The 21,339-nt window shown below is 36.8% G+C and overlaps 1 protein-coding gene and 1 long non-coding RNA gene across 2 annotated transcripts; one reads left to right on the plus strand and one right to left on the minus strand.

Annotated features, from left to right (window-relative positions):
• Positions 1–7,534: 7,534 nt before the first annotated feature.
• On the plus strand, positions 7,535–9,489 carry LOC131629149 (uncharacterized). The gene is made up of 3 exons (XR_009291978.1): positions 7,535–7,951; positions 8,114–8,390; positions 8,581–9,489. It is a non-coding gene; the product is annotated as an uncharacterized LOC131629149 (long non-coding RNA).
• Positions 9,490–9,731: 242 nt separating this feature from the next.
• LOC131629137 (uncharacterized) lies at positions 9,732–10,786 on the minus strand. Its single transcript, XM_058899939.1, has 2 exons — positions 10,394–10,786; positions 9,732–10,304 (listed from the first exon to the last, which is right to left on the minus strand). Exons 1-2 carry the CDS (start codon positions 10,784–10,786, stop codon positions 9,732–9,734), a joined length of 966 nt encoding a protein of 321 aa, XP_058755922.1.
• Between the last annotated feature and the right edge of the window lie 10,553 nt (positions 10,787–21,339).

Below are 21,339 nucleotides of genomic sequence, written 5' to 3' on the forward strand. Positions count from 1 at the left end.
CAACTAATGTTAATACCAATGTAACCTATTCCAGCAAAGCTATAGTTAACAAACATAAAATCAATATTTTTTCTCCAAAAGATTGCCATACCTCCTGAAACTCCCTGAGAATTTGAGGCAGACCATTCAACATCTTTGTTACCCCAGAAAGAAGAAGCAATCACTTCATCAAAAACACTCAGCTTAGTCTCCTGAAGGAAACAGATGTCAAATTTCCCAGAATTAATCAAGTGACTCACCCTTTTCCTCTTCAAAGAGCTCCCTCCTCCCCTGATATTGAAAGAAAAAATATTCATAGAGACACATTGACTTCCGCCTTCTTTGATCTTCTTCTCTCTTTATATATGCTTTCCATTTCCTCCACTTCCTTAATTATCACTCCCTTGTCTACTCTGCTACTCACACCCAGCTGAGCAATTGAACCCCAAATCTTCTTCCCCACCTCAGAATACTCGTTCCTCTTGATCCTTGCATTGCAACGCATGACTTCCGAATCCGTCATAGAGTTGAGGTTTGAGAAAGAACCGCTTGAAATATCATCACTTCCGACGACTGGCTCTCTGTTTGGGTCCTCTGGCTCCACTATATTTTTAGGTTTTAGACAAGCATAGTACGAAGGTGCTATGTTAACCCTATTCCCCAAATTCCCAATTTCTTTCAGATTTCTACGTTTAGACAAAGTTTTCTTAAGGTTAGAACATTCTTCATCAAAGGATATTGGGCCATTTGTAAAGGCCTTAACTGAACTAGGCCCAATATCGTTCAAGTAGGATGATGACTCAGTAGAAGGCCCACGTGATTTTGACTTTCTCCTGACCCACCATCAGACCCATTTGAATTAAGACCATCGTATGTTTCCCCCACAACACTCCCCTCGAACGACTCCCCTTCACAGTGTTGCACCCCAAAATTTGCCCTCTTCTCAATGATATAAGTTATCAACGACGTTTATTTCGTCGTCCAAAAATCAAGAAAAATTAAAGAGTTTCTATTATTTTGAGATTGTGAAGTCAATGGTTTCGTGAGGCGAATTGCAAATGGAATGAATCATAGTACAAGGTTATGGGCTTAAAGAGAGCATTGTGTTCAAGACGCTATTATGCTTCCAATTTCTTGGTGGTTTATTGTACAAGTTTGGTTTGAATTAACGTACCAAGATTGAGTCCATCGAAATTTGCAAATGGATTGAGATTTATTCACCAAATATTCATTCAAGTATTGATGCAATTCCATCCAAATTTATTGAATCACTCATTCATTCAAGATCAACACATCTTTATGTTTACCATTTATTAACTCAAGATTCAAATTCATTCAAATCGCTTGCAAGAGTCATTATCATTCAAATTCAAGAAAAATCCATACAATTCATTACAAAAAATTCATATTCAAATTACAAAATCTCAAAGTCCAAAGATATTACAATTATCATTACACCATTCAGACTCAAAGTATCCATTACAAAATTATACCAAGCTTTGTACGTAAACAATAAGAACCGGTTAATATTGCAGCAATGATAACATAAAGCGGACCAACTTCATTTCACAAAACAAGCCTTACAGCATCCAAAATCAAAACTAAACCGCAACGGTTCGATAGGGCCAAAGCACTTAGCAAAACTGCTGCATAACTGAACCGTGTGTCAAAAATACAATGGGCATCTAAAAGGAAGAAAAGGAAACCGGTTCAAGAGGCTGAACAAAAAAAGAAATCACAAAATCAGAAGAAAAAAAGGAGGCATAACAGAAATTGGCAGAGAAAACCGGGAAAGAAAAGAATACAGAAAAGCATAACAGAAACTCTCTCTTCACTTTTGAATTCTCTGCAACAAAATAGAAGAGAACAAAATCATCACAAGAACCACATAACAGAATTGATAACCACCTGTAACAAACTCTTCAACCGAGATTTCTCTCTCTCGATCTTCTTCTCCAACAATCTTCACCAATCTTATCTCTGATTCAATCACCTTCAGAAAACTCAAGAATCTCCAATCATCATCATCGAACCTCTCTCAATCTTCTTCCCCAATTTCAGCTTCATCATCATCGATCACCACTCAACAACCTTGAATCTTCACCACAGAGCATCATCATCGATCGTTCACCGAAGCATTCGCATCCTTCATCAATTTCTTCATCCTCAAGAATCATTCTCCGCTACATACAACACCAATTATTTGTTCATCCCAGACTCACACCAATAAAACAACAACAACGTACTCACTCGGTTACGTTCAACAGAAAATTGAAGCAGAAAGAAAAGGAGAAGATTGAAGAAAGAGAATCAGAAGGTTATGCAAAGAAGAAGAGTATGTATACCTGAAGAAATCGCATCAACCTCCAAAAATACGCATCATCTCCGCCATCATCGACAAACGCTCTGCGCGCCGATTTCTATATTCACGATTCACGGTAACAATCTTCAAACCTTCATTCACATTTACACGGCATAATCAATATCAGCATCAACGCAAACTTCATCAACAACAGCAAATGCACTTTCATTGAAATGAGATCGGAGAAGTGAGAGTGAAACGAGATCGAAAGCAGAGAGAGTTTGAGGGAGAACGCGGGATGAGAGAGCATGAGGCGGAGATGAGAGCACGTTCATGGTGATGGCCGGAGGCGATCAGAGACATGGCAGCCGCGCCATTTCATTGTGAAGAAGAAGAAGGGAGAACAAGTTGAAAGGCCACAACGAGTTAACCCTAACCCCTCTTTCTCTTTGTTTAACATTTCAATTAATATTTGTTAATTAGAATTAGAATTGATTGAGTTTATTTTTAATTGAATCAAAAAAAATCTGATGAAAACAAACGTTAGATTGGGCCACGAATTACTTTTGTTCACCCCCTTAGATCCAGTGCAATGTTTTTCTGGCTAGTAGAAACTGTAACAACAAAAACAAGCTCCAGGCCAACACTTTGGGCCTGCTGCGCCCTATATTCTGTTTACACCTTATTTTCGATCAATAAACCCCCTGGATCCATTTATTTTTATGTTAGAACTAGGTTTTCAATTAGATTTTTCCTATTTCTTTTTAGGTGATGAATGCATGTAATAAAAATCATTTGTGTGTTAGTTTATATATAGATGATAAAATGCTATAAAAAAATTTATGTTTGATTGGATTCCTTACATTGATTTTAAAAAATATAAAAACACATGTAATCTTTTGCTTGTTAGATTTTAATTGTTTTCTTACATAGTTCTATTCTAATTCTTAAGATAGAAAATGCCATGAAAAATAATATTCTTGTTAGATTTTATTCTTAGAATTTAATTAGAATTTTACCTCTATTTTGTTTCATAATGCAATTGTGCGACTTTGTTCGCATTTTCTTGTTATTTCTAATAAGTGTGCTAGCTTGTGCAAGGTACTTTGAGAGAGTTCGATTGGGATTCAATTGCGTTGTGTTCCACTTTATTTGTGGGACACGAACTTATTCCTGATCTCTCATCCATTAAGATGTATTCCTATATTGTCTGGATTGTATTTCTTGCAGCTTGCTTGCGTGGTTGTGTTTGATACGCACCACATAGCGGTTGTGATTTATTTTCACACTGCATCGCTTTGACGCTTATGCTGGACTCCTGGCTTTGCTGGATGTTAGATTACGTGAAGTTTCTTAGTTCTGCTTGCGTTGCTAGCTCACTGCGGATTTGCTATCCGCTCGGTATCCCCTTTGTCCCTTTTACTCTTTAGCACACCATATCTTGCCATGAGAAGTAGGGTAGGCATGCAGCATCATATTTGCCATGAGAAGTAGGACCTAGGCATTCATCTGGCCAAGCCCTCGAAAGAGGCTCTGTTTTTGTTTGTTTATTATTCCTTGCTTCTTTCTTTTTTACTTTCCGCCTGTCTCGGGTGGCTTTCCCCGTTGACAATAGCTTCGGGTGGCTTTCCCCGTTAGCTAACAGTCTGTGGCGTGCCTGTCTCGGGTGGCTTTCCCCGTTGACAATAGCTTCGGGTGGCTTTCCCCGTTAGCTAATAGTCTGTGGCGTGTTTATCTCGAGTGGCTTTCCTCGTTGATTACATCTGTCGTGAGAAAGACCCAAAGCAACGAATCTTAACCAACTGAAATTCCAACAAGCAGTGAAGCAACTAAACACCAGGCATGGGGATTACATCAACTTGCTTCTTACTCTTTCCGTCTCTGTTGACAAGCAAAGGATACTAACAAGGAAACTCCAAGAGAGGAGGAGGTGACTCTGGATATGAAACAGAACCTTGAGAATGAGAGGTGCCTTTGCAGATCACTCTTGATTACTGTCTGGCAGAAGATTCTGACGAAGTCACATGGAATTTGGTTTTCTTCGATATTTCCCATTCCTTATTGTAGGATAAATAGATGTTCGATGGCGACTTCATTGTATTTGTTTCGATGAGTTTTCCAGTTGCTTCAGCTGGTGACTCCATTGGGGAGAACGAGTGTCGTTCCTAGTTCTTGTTTGATTTCCTTTCTGTGGGTGTTTGTGTGTGTTTATTGTTATCATCCTTTGTATATACTGCTTGCATGCATTTGCATCTATGTGTTTACCGCTTTCCATATTCTGGATATACTGCTGTGCTGGCTGGTTGTTTTCTTGGCGGGCGGGATGTTACTGTGAGGTAAAAGGTCCATTACCCAGACCAAGTATACACTTAGATTAGCATGGATAGTTATGTTGGCTCTCGTGGCGCCTGGCACGTAGAGTTAGCATAGCATACCACAACCAAGAGAGAACTCGGTGAGGCGATCTCTGTCCGGCATGCTTATTGCCGTAGGCAGGCGTTCTCATTGTTTGTTCGAAATTCCTGGCGACCATTAGGGACATCCTGTGTGTGTTTAGGATTCCTACCTGTGAGGTGTGGGATGGGACAGGAAACCTTGGTTCCTACATACCATTTGCTTCTTCAGAGTTGAGGTCGGACCTTTATTTGGTCTGTTCTCATTGTGCCCGATATTTTGGTATTCTGAAACGACGGCGGAGCTTTGATCCTGTTACTTTTGGGTTCTATTCAGACGTGGTACAACAGGAGTGGTTCTATCGGCGGTTAATTGGTTCTTGGTATCCTGAAGCTACGCCGCACCCTTGAACCAGTGCAACTATATTTCGGTATTGTGGAGACATTGGTTCCCATCATTTTGCATCATTGCATATTTACTTTTGAGAAAATGATGTACAAAAAATAACAGCATACATGTTCCTTCCATTTCCAAGGAATCATATCTTTGAGCCTCGTATCGAGCTTTTCCATCTCTTGCTTGCTAAAAATCAAAACACGAGGATTCCTTGGAAATTAAATGAACATGGCATTGCACGCATATCATGCATCTCATACATTTCATGCATAACAGGTGTTCAGGATTGAGGATTACTTATTCAGATTTGGTACTCTATCCATACACACCGACTTGGCTTGTTCGTGTTGTGTGCTCATAGATCAGTCATGGAACAACTTTGTGGGGAGTTGACCGAGAAACAAAATCAGTTGGGGTTGTTTATGAAGACATGCAAGGTATGACTCGTGCTCAAGGACTCTTATTAAGAAAAACTCAGGGAGCACTTCGTGGATCTCTTCCACAATTGTGCGGTTTTTGAAGTTCCTCGTCAGCGGCTAATCTCCTTTCTCTCGTGAATTCAAGGGGTACGCTTTTTGAAACGACAAAAGAGGACCGAAAGATAAATCTATCTGATTCTCATGTCTTATTCCATGCTTGCTTTATTTGCAACTGGTTAAGCTCCGTACTGCATTGATGTTTGCAAATTCTCTGCTTGATGACAATGACACTAGGTGTGAGTTCTAATCTGGGGCACCTGGTTGTGATGTTGTGATCTGCAAGTCTTTGAAGTTGATTGGGGCTTCCGCACGAGGGATAAGCAAGACATTGTCTATCTTGAGCATTGCACCATTTGCATTGCTCGAATCCTTAAAGCACTGACAAATTCCATGTGACTTCGTCAGAATCTTCTGCCAGACAGTAATCAAGAGTGATCTGCAAAGGCACCTCTCATTCTCAAGGTTCTGTTTCATATCCAGAGTCACCTCCTCCTCTCTTGGAGTTTCCTTGTTAGTATCCTTTGCTTGTCAACAGAGACGGAAAGAGTAAGAAGCAAGTTGATGTAATCCCCATGCCTGGTGTTTAGTTGCTTCACTGCTTGTTGGAATTTCAGTTGGTTAAGATTCGTTGCTTTGGGTCTTTCTCACGACAGATGTAATCAACGAGGAAAGCCACTCGAGATAAACATGCCACAGACTGTTAGCTAACGGGGAAAGCCACCCGAAGCTATTGTCAACGGGGAAAGCCACCCGAAGCTATTGTCAACGGGGAAAGCCACCCGAGACAGGCACGCCACATACTGTTAGCTAATGGGGAAAGCCACCCGAAGCTATTGTCAACGGGGAAAGCCACCCGAGACAGGCGGAAAGTAAAAAAAGAAAGAAGCAAGGAATAATAAACAAACAAAAACAGAGCCTCTTTCGAGGGCTTGGCCAGATGAATGCCTAGGTCCTACTTCTCATGGCAAATATGATGCTGCATGCCTACCCTACTTCTCATGGCAAGATATGGTGTGCTAAAGAGTAAAAGGGACAAAGGGGATACCGAGCGGATAGCGAATCCGCAGTGAGCTAGCAACGCAAGCAGAACTAAGAAACTTCACGTAATCTAACATCCAGCAAAGCCAGGAGTCCAGCATAAGCGTCAAAGCGATGCAGTGTGAAAATAAATCACAACCTCTATGTGGTGCGTATCAAACACAACCACGCAAGCAAGCTGCAAGAAATACAATCCAGACAATATAGGAATACATCTTAATGGATGAGAGATCAGGAATAAGTTCGTGTCCCACAAATAAAGTGGAACACAACGCAATTGAATCCCAATCGAACTCTCTCAAAGTACCTTGCACAAGCTAGCACACTTATTAGAAATAACAAGAAAATGCGAACAAAGTCGCACAATTGCATTATGAAACAAAATAGAGGTAAAATTCTAATTAAATTCTAAGAATAAAATCTAACAAGAATATTATTTTTCATGGCATTTTCTATCTTAAGAATTAGAATAGAACTATGTAAGAAAACAATTAAAATCTAACAAGCAAAAGATTACATGTGTTTTTATATTTTTTAAAATCAATGTAAGGAATCCAATCAAACATAAATTTTTTTATAGCATTTTATCATCTATAAACTAACACACAAATGATTTTTATTACATGCATTCATCACCTAAAAAGAAATAGGAAAAATCTAATTGAAAACCTAGTTCTAACATAAAAATAAATGGATCCAGGGGGTTTATTGATCGAAAATAAGGTGTAAACAGAATATAGGGCGCAGCAGGCCCAAAGTGTTGGCCCGAAGCTTGTTTTTGTTGTTACAGTTTCTACTAGCCAGAAAAACATTGCACTGGATCTAAGGGGGTGAACAAAAGTAATTCGTGGCCTAATCTAACGTTTGTTTTCATCAGATTTTTTTTTTGATTCAATTAAAAATAAACTCAATCAATTCTAATTCTAATTAACAAATATTAATTGAAATGTTAAACAAAGAGAAAGAGGGGTTAGGGTTAACTCGTTGTGGCCTTTCAACTTGTTCTCCCTTCTTCTTCTTCACGATGAAATGGCGCGGCTGCCATGTCTCTGATCGCCTCCGGCCATCACCATGAACGTGCTCTCATCTCCGCCTCATGCTCTCTCATCCCGCGTTCTCCCTCAAACTCTCTCTGCTTTCGATCTCGTTTCACTCTCACTTCTCCGATCTCATTTCAATGAAAGTGCGTTTGCTGTTGTTGATGAAGTTTGCGTTGATGCTGATATTGATTATGCCGTGTAAATGTGAATGAAGGTTTGAAGATTGTTACCGTAAATCGTGAATATAGAGATCGGCGCGCAGAGCGTTTGTCGATGATGGCGGAGATGATGCGTATTGTTGGAGGTTGATGCGATTTCTTCAGGTATACATACTCTTCTTCTTTGCATAACCTTCTGATTCTCTTTCTTCAATCTTCTCCTTTTCTTTCTGCTTCGATTTTTTGTTGAACGTAACCGAGTGAGTACGTTGTTGTTGTTTTATTGGTGTGAGTCTGGGATGAACAAATAATTGGTGTTGTATGTAGCGGAGAACGATTCTTGAGGATGAAGAAATTGATGAAGGATGCGAATGCTTCGGTGAACGATCGATGATGATGCTCTGTGGTGAAGATTCAAGGTTGTTGAGTGGTGATCGATGATGATGAAGCTGAAATTGGGGAAGAAGATTGAGAGAGGTTCGATGATGATGATTGGAGATTCTTGAGTTTTCTGAAGGTGATTGAATCAGAGATAAGATTGGTGAAGATTGTTGGAGAAGAAGATCGAGAGAGAAAGAAATCTCGGTTGAAGAGTTTGTTACAGGTGGTTATCAATTCTGTTATGTGGTTCTTGTGATGATTTTGTTCTCTTCTATTTTGTTGCAGAGAATTCAAGAGTGAAGAGAGAGTTTCTGTTATGCTTTTCTGTATTCTTTTCTTTCCCAGTTTTCTCTGCCAATTTCTGTTATGCCTCCTTTTTTTCTTCTGATTTTGTGATTTCTTTTTTTGTTCAGCCTCTTGAACCGGTTTCCTTTTCTTCCTTTTAGATGCCCATTTTATGGTTGACACACGGTTCAGTTATGCAGCAGTTTTGTTAAGTGCTTTGGCCCTATCGAACCGTTGCGGTTTAGTTTTGATTTTGGATGCTGTAAGGCTTGTTTTGTGAAATGAAGTTGGTCCGCTTTATGTTATCATTGCTGCAATATTAACCGGTTTTTATTGTTTACGTACAAAGCTTGGTATAATTTTGTAATGGATACTTTGAGTCTGAATGGTGTAATGATAATTGTAATATCTTTGGACTTTGAGATTTTGTAATTTGAATATGAATTTTTTGTAATGAATTGTATGGATTTTTCTTGAATTTGAATGATAATGACTCTTGCAAGAGATTTGAATGAATTTGAATCTTGAGTTAATAAATGGTAAACATAAAGATGTGTGGATCTTGAATGAATGAGTGATTCAATAAATTTGGATGGAATTGCATCAATACTTGAATGAATATTCGGTGAATAAATCTCAATCCATTTGCAAATTTCGATGGACTCAATCTTGGTACCTTAATTCAAACCAAACTTGTACAATAAACCACCAAGAAATTGGAAGCATAATAGCGTCTTGAACACAATGCCCTCTTTAAGCCCATAACCTTGTACCATGATTTATTCCATTTGCAATTCACCTCACGAAACCATTGACTTCACAATCTCAAAATAATAGAAACTCTTTAATTTTTCTTGATTTTTGGACGACGAAATAAACGTCGTTGATAACTTATAGCATTGAGAAGAGGGCAAATTTTGGGGTGCAACACACAGCAATCAAGACAGATTTTCTCTTTGATCCTCCTTTTCACCAAAATAGGAGAAGTACCATCAGGTAAAACAGAAATAACCTTTTGGCTGCCTGACAAACCTTTCCACCTATTACGTGTTTCATCTTGATTTTCCTCATACCTAGGTTTCTCAGATTTGGACCTTTCTCCTTCAAAGCCCTCAGTTGTCCCAATCTCATTAATGAGAAGCACTTTATTGGTTTGGTCACCTCCCTCGAGACCTTCATCACTTTCCTCGCCGTCCTCCTTGCCGGAGCTAAGGTCGCCGGAGTAATCATTAGACTCTTCCTCTGTCTCCACCTTCTTCAGGTTGTGTGCATAATCCTGCTACTCAGACACATCTTCAACCACGAAAAATCTAAATAACAAGCCATTAATCAAAACCAGGATGATTTCGTTGATGACCGCTATACATTTTGTTCTTATTCTGAGCCTAGCTACATCCATACTCAGCTTAGTGAAGGTATTATCATCACAATGTATGAATGTTCCTAATGACGATGCTAATGTCTCAAAGAATCCATTGCACCATGCATGACATGGGATTCCTAAGCATTTAATCCAAGCCATTCTCTCCAAATCAACATCTTGAGGCTCCCATGGTATAATCTCTTTAAACCAAACTTTCCACCACACTTTTCTCTCCTCTATGAATCTTTCCGCCTCTCCTTCTATTAGGTCCTCTAAAACACACATGTTTGCTCCAAGAGCAGTGACCATAATAGAAAAAATACCTTCCTCATGAAAAGCTTTCTTAATGTTAAATGCCAGACCCGCTTCCTTAACAATCCCTACATATGTCTTCTCGTATTTCTTCAAAGTCTCTTCTTCTACCTTGAAGCTGAGATGACTCCGCGTACCTTCTTGGTTTCTATTTTCCATATTCGATCCGCCCCCCTTCTGTTCATCATTGCATCAGCGAAAGATAAGCCATTTATTCTTTCAGCCCCCAATCTCCTTTGCACATTACTGTCCACCTTAGTCGTTACCCTTCTGTTGTTAACTATGTTTGAATTCACACCCTTTTCCCCTCCTTTTTCTTTCCTCTGAAATCTTGGTATATTAGCGAATAGTTTTCTGCCCTCCAGAAACACATTATCTAGTTTGGTAGCCAATAACCTGTCATCTTTGACATTAACAAACCTCACAAATCCATATCTCCTCCCTCTCTTATCCTTCTTATTTGGAATGTAGACTTCATCTATATCTCCCATCTTCTTAAACACCTCATACATGTCCTTAGCTTTCCACTTATCGTCAAAGTCTGTGAAAAAGAATGTTGACAATACTTCTGACTCGTTCCGGCCACCACCCACAGTTGCATCCCATTTAGTTCTGGAATTTCTTTTATACATCACCTTCTTCCAAACGTTATCAATCATGGTAAAAAGTAAACAAACCTAAGGATACTGTAAACCTAGACACAAACACTGATTCACTCACAATAAAACCAAGGCCCCTAACCCTAGGGTTAGGAGTTTAAGCCGAAAATCTTACTGAAATAAATCTAGTTCAATTAAAAATTATTAAAAAATATATATAAAACCACACGTGAATTCTGTTTTTTTGAATTTTTTTGCAGTTTTCTATTTTATAAAAAGCGTTAATATTTTTTTGAATTTTTTAAATCATACATAGGCATAAATAATAATGTGACATCATTAGTTATATTTATTTTTTAAAAATATTTGTATCTTTAAAATAGAAATCAGTATTTATTATTTTATGGAGAATGTGCTATTTTTTTGCTATTGAGAATGTGTTTTTTTGTTATTTTTTTTATTAATAAGTAATTAGATGAAAAATTATTAAATAGTTCTATAAATTAAACAAATAATAAATAAATAAATAAATAGGTAAAAATAATTTATGGAGAATGTGTGCTATTTTGTTGGTATTTTATGGAGAATGTGGTTGTTTGTAAATTTTTTCTATTTTTTTAATTAATAAATAATTAAAAATAATAATTTATGGAGAATGTGTGCTATTTTGTTGGTGTTTTAAGAAGAATGTGGTTGTTTGTAAATTTTTTCTATTTTTTATCAATAAATAATTTAAAAACATAAAATATAATAAATTATAAATAAAAAATGAATAAAATAACAAAAATATTTTTAGAATTAACAAAAATAAATAACATTAGAAAATAGTAAAACGCTATAACATTGATTAATAAAAAGAAAAATACTTAAATACAGTTTCTTAAAAGTAGAGAAACTTCGTGAGAAATAAACTCAATTAAAACAGTTAAAAATTAACACACTTGAAATATGCCTAATATCATGTTCAGATATCCAACAATTTTCATTAAAATCACAACCACAACTTTATAGGAGCCACATTGTTAATTTATTTGAACAAAAAATATTACATATAAATATCTGTTGAAAATTTCAAGGCCACAATACACAATTTTTGTATTCAAACTCTTTAACATACATGACCCACATAATCAACCACCTGGTCTACAATTTTTGCACTAACACCTTTTTTTATTTCACACTTACAACAAAAAAGTTTAAAATAGCTTTAAGTCAGAATTGTGTTTCTTACTTGTAATGGAGCTACAAAGTTATGCAATATTCTTGCCTCAATTTTCACCAGCTGCAGTCTTCCGTTTCTTTTTATACTAATTTATATAAACAACATTCTGTCTCTAGCATTACTTTCCAGAAACTGACAGCTTCCAGAAGTACTTTTCCTTTCAACTCTATCTCCAGCGTAATCAGCATCACGATATCCTACTAAGTTGTATTCTCCAGATCTTCTGTAGACTAAACCAACATTAGTAGTGCCTTTCTGATACCTAAGAATTCTCTTAACAACAGTTAAGTGAGATTCTCTAGGATCTGATTGGAATCTAGCACACAAGCATACACTGAATAAAATATCAGGTCTAGAAGCAGTCAGATAGAGAAGAGATCCTATCATACCTCTGTAGATCTTCTGATCTACCTTCTTGCTTACCTCATCCTTACCTAATATGCAAGTTGGATGCATTGGAGTTTTTGCTTCTTTGCTTTCAGAAAGATTAAACTTCTTCAGAAGTTCTTTGACATACTTAGTCTGATGAACATAGGTTCCTTCAGAGGTTTGATTGATCTGAATGCTTAGGAAATATTTGAGTTCTCCCATCATGCTCATCTCAAATTATGCCTGCATAGACTTAGCAAACTCCTTTCCAAGTGAAGCATTAGATGTTCCAAAAATAATATCATCTACATAAATTTGACAAATTAACATATCCTTTTTATAGGTTTTACAGAAGAGAGTTGTGTCTACTTTTCCTCTTGTGAAACCATTATCCAGAAGGAAAGAACTTAATCTTTCATACCAAGCTCTGGGAGCTTGCTTCAAACCGTATAATGATTTCTTTAGTTTGAAAACATGTTCTGGAGACTTAGAGTCTTCAAAACCAGGAGGTTGGTGAACATAAACTTCTTCATCTATATAACCATTTAAAAAGGCACTCTTAACATCCATCTGATACAGATTGATTTTATTCTGAGTGGCAAAAGAAATTAATAATCTAATAGATTCTAACCTGGCCACTAGTGCAAAGGTTTCAGTATAGTCAATACCTTCTTGCTGACTATATCCCTGAGCAACCAGTCTGGCTTTATTTCTGATGACTTCACCTTTCTCACTCAACTTGTTTCTAAAGACCCATTTTGTTCCAATGATATTGAATACTTTAGGTCTTGGAACCAAATTCCAAACATCATTCATTGTAAACTGATTTAACCCTTCTTGCATAGCAATTATCCAGTCAGCATCTTTAAGAGCTTAATCATCAGAAGTTGGCCCAATCAAAGAAACTAAACCAAATTGACATTCTGCATTGTTCTTTAGGAATGCTCTTGTTCTGATGGGATCATCTTTCTTTCCAATAATAACATCTTCTGGATGAGCAGAATTAATTCTAGAAGATCTTCTGAGTGTTGGCTATTCAGATATTTTGAGAATCTCTAAAGACGCTGCAACTTGATCTTCTGATACATCCTTTCCTTTGGGTTCTTCATGATCTGAGTTAGAGATGTCTATATCTGCAAAATTCTCAAACTGCTTTGGATTTTCAATACCAAGCTTATCATCAAATCTGATATTGATTGATTCCTCAACTATCAGAGTTTCAGAATTGTATACTCTGTAGCCCTTAGAGCGTTCAGAATATCCAAGAAGGAAACACTTCTGAGCTTTGGAATCAAACTTGTTCAGATGATCTTTAGTATTCAGAATATAACAAACACATCCAAATGGATGGAAATATGAAATGTTGAGCTTTCTGTTCTTCCACAATTCATAAGGAGTCTTATTTAGAATAGGCCTTATGAAGATTCTATTCTGAATATAACAAGCTGTGTTAATTGCTTCTGCCCAAAAATGCTTAGCCATATTAGTTTCATTGATCATGGTTCTGGCCATTTCTCGTAGAGTTCTATTCTTTCGTTCTACAAATCCATTTTGTTGTGGAGTTCTAGGACAAGAGAAATCATGGGCAATACTATTTTCTTTGAAATAGATTTCAAAGAATCTGTTCTCGAATTCACCACCATGATCATTTCTGACTTTTATGATTTTACATTCCTTTTCAGATTAAATCTGATTACAAAAGTCAAAGAACACAGAATGAGACTCATCCTTGTGTTTTAAGAACTTTACCCAAGTCCATCTGCTATAGTCATCTACAATGACCAATCCATATTTCTTGCCTCTGATTGATGCTGTTTTGACTGGGCCAAAAAGATTAATGTGCAAAAGTTCTAAAGGCCTAGCGGAAGAGACAACATTTTTAGATTTAAACGCAGGTTTTGAAAACTTCCCTTTCTGACATGCTTCACAAAGAGCATCTAATTTGTATTTCAGATTAGGGAGTCCTCTGACTAGATTGAGTTTGTTAATTTGAGAGATCTTTCTCAAACTAGCATGACTTAATCATCTATGCCAGACCCACTGCTCTTCGTTAACAGACAGAAGGCAAGTAACCTGTTGGTTCTTAAGATTTGAAAGATCAATCTTATAAATGTTGTTCTTTCTCTTTCCTGTAAATAGGATTGAGCCATCCTTCTGACTAATAGCTTTACAAGACTTTTGATTAAAGATTATGTCATAACCATTGTCACTTAATTGACTTATGGACAATAAGTTATGAGCTAATCCATCTACTAAAAGAACATTAGTTATAGAGGGAGAATTACCAATACATATGGTTCCTGAGCCTATGATTTTGCCCTTCTGATTCCCTCCAAACTTTACTTCTCCAGCAGATTTAAGTTCCAGACTTTGGAACATAGACCTTCTTCTCGTCATGTGACGTGAGCACCCAGAGCCCAAGTACCATGACATGTTTGTCTTTTGCATTGTGAAGGAGATATGCAACAGGAATTATCTTTTCCTTAGGTACCCACATTATTTTGGGTCCTTTGGGGTTAGTCCTTCTCACGTTCTGATTGAACTGAGATTTTACATAAGATTTTCCAGAATGTGAAACAACATATTTTTTTGTGTGTGTGATATGGAAAGTTTTAGAGTGAGATGTATGTTTGATATCATGAGAATGACCATACTTGAACTATTCATACAAAGTTTTGTATTTAATGATCATTTCATCAATAGGTTCAAGTTTATATGGGATTTGTCCCTCAAAGCCTATACCTATCCTTTTGTTTCTACTTACACCATAAATCATAGAGGCTAGCTGACTTCTGCCTATACCTCTAGATAATAACTTTCTGAAGCTCAAGTCATATTATTTCAGAATATTGTTAGTGCTTGGAATAGACTTATCTGAACTTGAAGATGTTTCAACATCTTTAGTTAATTTTAAAACTTTTTCTTTTAGTTCAGAGTTTTCTATTTCAAGGCTCTTAGTTTCAGATGCAAAAAACTTTTTGAGCTTTTTGTATTTGATACTAAGTTGACTATTGACTTCCAAAAGTTCTGATAAGCTGGAAACTAAATCTTCTCTAGTGAGTTCAGAAAATACTTCATCAGAGTTTGAATCAGAAGTAGATTCTTCTTCAGTATCAACTGTTGCCATGAGTGCTATGTTGGCTTGCTCATCTTCAGAGTCTGACTCTTGATTAGATGAATCAAAGTCATCCCATGTAGCCATCATGCCTTTCTTCTTTTCAAACTTCTTTCCGGGCTTTTCCCTTTGAAGCTTAGGACATTCATTCTTGTGTGTCCAGGTTCTTTGCATTCATAGCACACTACCTTCTTCTTGCCAGATCTTCTGTGTTCAGAAGATTCTCCCTTTTCAGGTCTTTTTAAATTCTTGAATCTTCTCTGCTTGCTCTTCCAGAGTTGATTCACCCTTCTGGATAAGAGAGACAATTCATCTTCTTCTTCTTCTGCCTGAAAAGCGTTAGCACAGTGTTTATTTTTAGATTTTAAAGCAATAGACTTACCTTTATTTTGATGCTCATTTGCATCTAGCTCAATCTCATGACTCGTCAGTGCACTTATAAGCTCCTCAAGAGATACTTCATTCAAGTTCTTTGCAATCTTGAATGCTGTAACCATTGGTCCCCATCTTTTGGGAAGACTTCTGATTATCTGATTAACATGATCATCTTTTGTGTATCCCTTGTCAAGAACTCTTAATCCAGCAGTTAGAGTCTGGAATTTGGAGAACATTGCTTCAATGTTTTCATCATCTTCCATTCTGAAAGCTTCATACTTCTGGATTAGAGCCAGAGCTTTTGTCTCCTTGACTTTTGCATTTCCTTCACGAGTCATCTTCAGAGATTCAAAGATGTCATGAGCAGTTTCTCTGTTTGTGATCTTTTCATACTCAGCATGAGAAATTTCATTTAACAATATAGTTCTTGATTTGTGATGATTCTTCAACTCTTTCTTTTGATCATCACTCATAGCTTGTCTAGGAATCTTGACTCCATGAGCATTCACCGGATGTGTGTAACCATCCAACACTAAGTCCCATAGATCACTATCTTGACATAGAAAATAACTTTCAACTCTATCTTTCCAGTATTCAAAGTTTTCACCATCAAAGAATGGTGGTCAGTTGTAACCATTAAAGCTACTACTTCCATTGTTACCATTATTGTTTTGCTCATTAGGAGTTGGAGTAGATGGATCAACCATTTTGTGTTTTTCTCCCTGAATATTTTCTCTAACACGGTTAAGTGTTTGCACCTAGAACCGGCGCTCTGATACCAATTGAAGGAGTGAAAAAAACTTAGAAATGGGGGGATTGAATAAGGGTTGTTTCCAAAAATGGTAGATAAAAATAAATCACACAGTTATTTTTATCCTGGTTCATTGTTAACTAAACTACTCCAGTCCACCCCTGACAGAGTGATTTACCTCAACTGAGGATTTAATCCACTAATCAATCTTGATTACAATGATTCTTCACTTAGACAACTACTAAGTCTTCTAGAGTATAGAGATCACAACTTGATCACTCTAGGAAATTCCTTTTACAAAGATGCAAACAAATATTACAAGAGTTTAATTTGCCTCTTAATAAGCTATAATCACCAAGTGATTTTTCTCTCAAGTTTAAGTTCTAAACACTCACTAAGATATTACAAAGTTGTGAGGTTGAAGATGAAGTTTCTTGCTGTCTTTGTGTGACAACGTTTTGGCAGCGTTTTGGTACTTAGAGCGAGAGTGTTATTACTACTTCAACATCAGAACTTCTTTATATAGGCAATTAGAAAATGTGACTGTTGAGAGCATTTAATGCTTTGCGTGAATAGTACACTGCTGCATTTAATGTTTCACTCTTTTGTCAACTACCTCGAGCCATGCTTCAACTGCTTTTGCTGACTTTGCCTTTTGTAGCTTCTAACGTTCCATTTGTCAGTCAGACAGATTTGACGTTGTAGCCTTTTCATCTTGTACGTGCTTCTGGACTCAGACTATTAGAATAACGTTTGAATATCAGAGTTGTAACACTCCATATTTTCATAATTTAATTTAATTAACTTAATTGAATTATGGGGAATTATTTGGAATTATTGACGATTATGAAGAATTAAGCAATTGGGCTTGAGTTGTGATTAGTAAAGAGGGGGTGCATTGGTAGGCCCTATTACTAATTAAAATAATTTTATTTCATTTTTAATAAAATAGAGGGAGTTGTGGAATAGAGAAGGTTACAACATTTTTAATAAAATAGAGGGAGTCGTGACTCGAAATTATTTTGAAACACTCGATTTTAATTGGTTGTGGTGGTTTATGCGTACAGGTATATTAATGAATATTTCACCTGTATGATGTTGTGGTTGTAACCGATGTTTGTTATACATGTATTGTTGGTATAAAATATGTGTTTTACTATGGTTGAGAAATAGCATGATTGTGTATATCTATTGATTATTGTAGTTGATGATTATGACATTTGGTTGACTTATGTAGGTGATGAGCATGTGATGGTTGATACATGCATTCATAATCATTGTGTGGCTGATCCTTGACGATGGTGGATCAGTGGTAGCTAGTTCCCATTGTGTGGAATTAGTGAGTGGGTGTTGCCGTATCCTTGACGATGGTGGATCGGTGAGATGTGTTATCCCAGATTTTGGTACCACATGCATGTAGTTGCATTGCATTAGGCTACTTGTGTTATTATAACATGAATGGAAGATTGTCCAATGTTATAATATGTGTTGATTATGTGTTTGTTGTACTGATTGTGTGGTTGAGAATCTGATCGTAACTGTAATTGGGTGAATAGCATGTGATTGATATTTTATCATCTATATCCTATAACATTGGTTAAATGCGAATGAGACTCACCCTTACTGTTGTTATTTTTCAGATTGAGGAGTAGCTCTTGTACTTGGTGAGGAATAGCTCGTCAAGTAGTTCGTTAGAGTTAGTTGGGTCCGTGTCATGCTCTGGTCGTGTAACACTGTGAACGTCGTTTAGAGTTAATTGTTAAACTCTTTTTATTTGGGTGTTTTATTATGGTGGTGTTTTAAAGTCTATGACTTTGGATGTTGCATTGTTCAGATGTTAAAGATATTTCCGCTGTGTTAACATGATGATCTGAATAATTTTGGTTTAACGTTCCTTTTATGGCATGGCATGAGTTTTTATTTTGATTATATGGAAGTTGTAATGCCCTTTTCATGTTTTACTCTGATTATTGTTTATTATTTATGCGGGGTATTAGAAGGGTGTTACAAGAGTCTTCAGCGTTGGTGCAGATGCAACTTCAGTCATCAGACTTTGGAAGTGCTTTGTAGCGTGATACCATCAGATCTTCAGAGCCTTGTTTCTGACTGCCATCTTCTAATGCTTTCTAGATCATGTTCTGATTTCTTCACGACCATCTTTTGATGTCTGCTAGACCATGTTCTGATGAAGCCATCCAGATCTTCAGGGTCAGAGCTTCTGAATGCTTATAATATGTGTTGATTATGTGTTTGTTGTACTGATTGTGTGGTTGAGAATCTGATCGTAACTGTAATTGGGTGAATAGCATGTGATTGATATTTTATCATCTATATCCTATAACATTGGTTAAATGCGAATGAGACTCACCCTTACTGTTGTTATTTTTCAGATTGAGGAGTAGCTCTTGTACTTGGTGAGGAATAGCTCGTCAAGTAGTTCGTTAGAGTTAGTTGGGTCCGTGTCATGCTCTGGTCGTGTAACACTGGGAACGTCGTTTAGAGTTAATTGTTAAACTCTTTTTATTTGGGTGTTTTATTATGGTGGTGTTTTAAAGTCTATGACTTTGGATGTTGCATTGTTCAGATGTTAAAGATATTTCCGCTGTGTTAACATGATGATCTGAATAATTTTGGTTTAACGTTCCTTTTATGGCATGGCATGAGTTTTTATTTTGATTATATGGAAGTTGTAATGCCCTTTTCATGTTTTACTCTGATTATTGTTTATTATTTATGCGGGGTATTAGAAGGGTGTTACAAGAGTCTTCAGCGTTGGTGCAGATGCAACTTCAGTCATCAGACTTTGGAAGTGCTTTGTAGCGTGATACCATCAGATCTTCAGATGTTTCTGACTGCCATCTTCTAATGCTTTCTAGATCATGTTCTGATTTCTTCACGACCATCTTTTGATGTCTGCTAGACCATGTTCTGATGAAGCCATCCAGATCTTCAGGGTCAGAGCCATCAAATTTAGAAATATTGATCAGAACTTTTCATGTTCTAACACACATAACATAAATAATTAAAGTAAAAACAGGCGTTACACATGTCACAAATAGATTTAAAATTCATAGTTACTTACAGTTATATGGTAGATGAGCACGAGAAATACAAATGTCGTGAGTACAAACAAGGAGTTAAACACGAAGTTTTCACGAAAGAGTTTTCATACAAAGGAGAAGCAAAGAAAATAATGCAAATAGAAGGAGGTTGAGTTAGGCCGTGAACAAGGGAAGGTTGCGAGCAGAGGGGACGTAGAGAAAGATAGAAGAAAATAGGGTTTTATGAAGGAAGTGGAGAGACAAGTGGAATCTAAGTTATTATTTTTTTTTATATTTATATATTTATTTTTCATTAAAAAAATTTAAAAATGGAGGAAAGTGGAATAAAATAGAGTGCTGGTGAAAAAAAGTGAAAATTAATTGTTCAATTTAAGGGGTCTTATAACCCATTGAAAGTAAACTAACATTAACACGCTATTTTTTCTATTTAGCGAATTTGAGAGGGTTTGACAAAACCTCCCTAAACTAACCCTCGTAGTTAGGCGTATTTTTTGTAGTGAAAGAAAGAACAAGATTCCTGTTCAGGAAAGTACCTCTAACAACTTCTAATTCTGGACGAAGTTCCATAAGAAATTGATCTCGCCTACTAGTATTGTAAATCTCCTGGACATCCGCAAGAGAACTCTTGGGAAAATCAACATGTATAATCGCAAAGTGTTCTGTCCATAAAATCAAAAAGCCAGAATAATATTCTTGAACTGACAGATTTCCGCATTGTCCTGATTGTATATACGCTTTAAATAGTTCCACATTTATTGATCAGTGGAAAAAGATCGCAAATTATTAAACATCTAAGGATCAATAATAATAAGGATCAATTTTTCATCCCTCTAACTTTATATACTATTCCCCGTTGCTTCACAACCAAAACACTTTTAACAAAAAATTTCTTTCGATCCTTGTTCGAGAAAAAGGTGAGAAAAAATGAAGAAGAAACGAGCATGCAAAGATAAAATGAGAAAAGTATAAGCAAAGTAAAAGGAAACTCCCCCAAATTTGAACTAAACATTGTCCTCAATGTTTTGACGCAAGCACGGCGGGATAGAACTCACAAGGTCCTCACTATGGAGGCATAAAGTGGTCTTTCAGATTTTTCAACTTCATCACCTTTCCACGTTCCTATTTTGCAATCTTTTTTATTAGCTGAAAAAAGAAAAAACATAAACAAGAATATAAATTAGCAACAAAAAGTGTGGGTTGCCTCCCACGTAGCGTGATCGCACTGAATCGCACTATGTTGCTGGCTCGAATATCACATGTTTTCCTTAGTTTTTATTATCATTTTCTCGTATTATGCCTGTATTTCCTTTATTTTCAGGATTCTTGACCTTTTGGAGCCTTTATTGAAGAAACGAGCCAAAACGCCAGGAAAATAGGACTTTTCAAGGAGATTTGCACTTATGGCGTCCTGCACCGCGCCAGCCATAGAGAACGCCGTGACATGGCCCACTCCTTAATGGAGCCAACTGCCACGATCACACGATCCCATCAGTTACTCATCACCGCGCCCGCGGTGGAGCTGCCTCGCCCGTGGCCTTCACAAAATGGTTCCCGCTCAAAAGGAGTTGAGGGACACTCCTGTCCTTACGCACTTCCAAGATCCATTATATATAGTTTAGTTTTTCATTTTCGTTTTTTCATCCAAGCTTAGTACAAACTTAAGCCATATACTATCAGTTTCTGTAAAGTAGTAACCTCTTCACATCGGGGAGTTACTAC

The sequence above is a fragment of the Vicia villosa genome, unplaced genomic scaffold (assembly GCF_029867415.1).
Source record: "Vicia villosa cultivar HV-30 ecotype Madison, WI unplaced genomic scaffold, Vvil1.0 ctg.000525F_1_1, whole genome shotgun sequence".
NCBI classification, from domain to species: domain Eukaryota; kingdom Viridiplantae; phylum Streptophyta; class Magnoliopsida; order Fabales; family Fabaceae; genus Vicia; species Vicia villosa.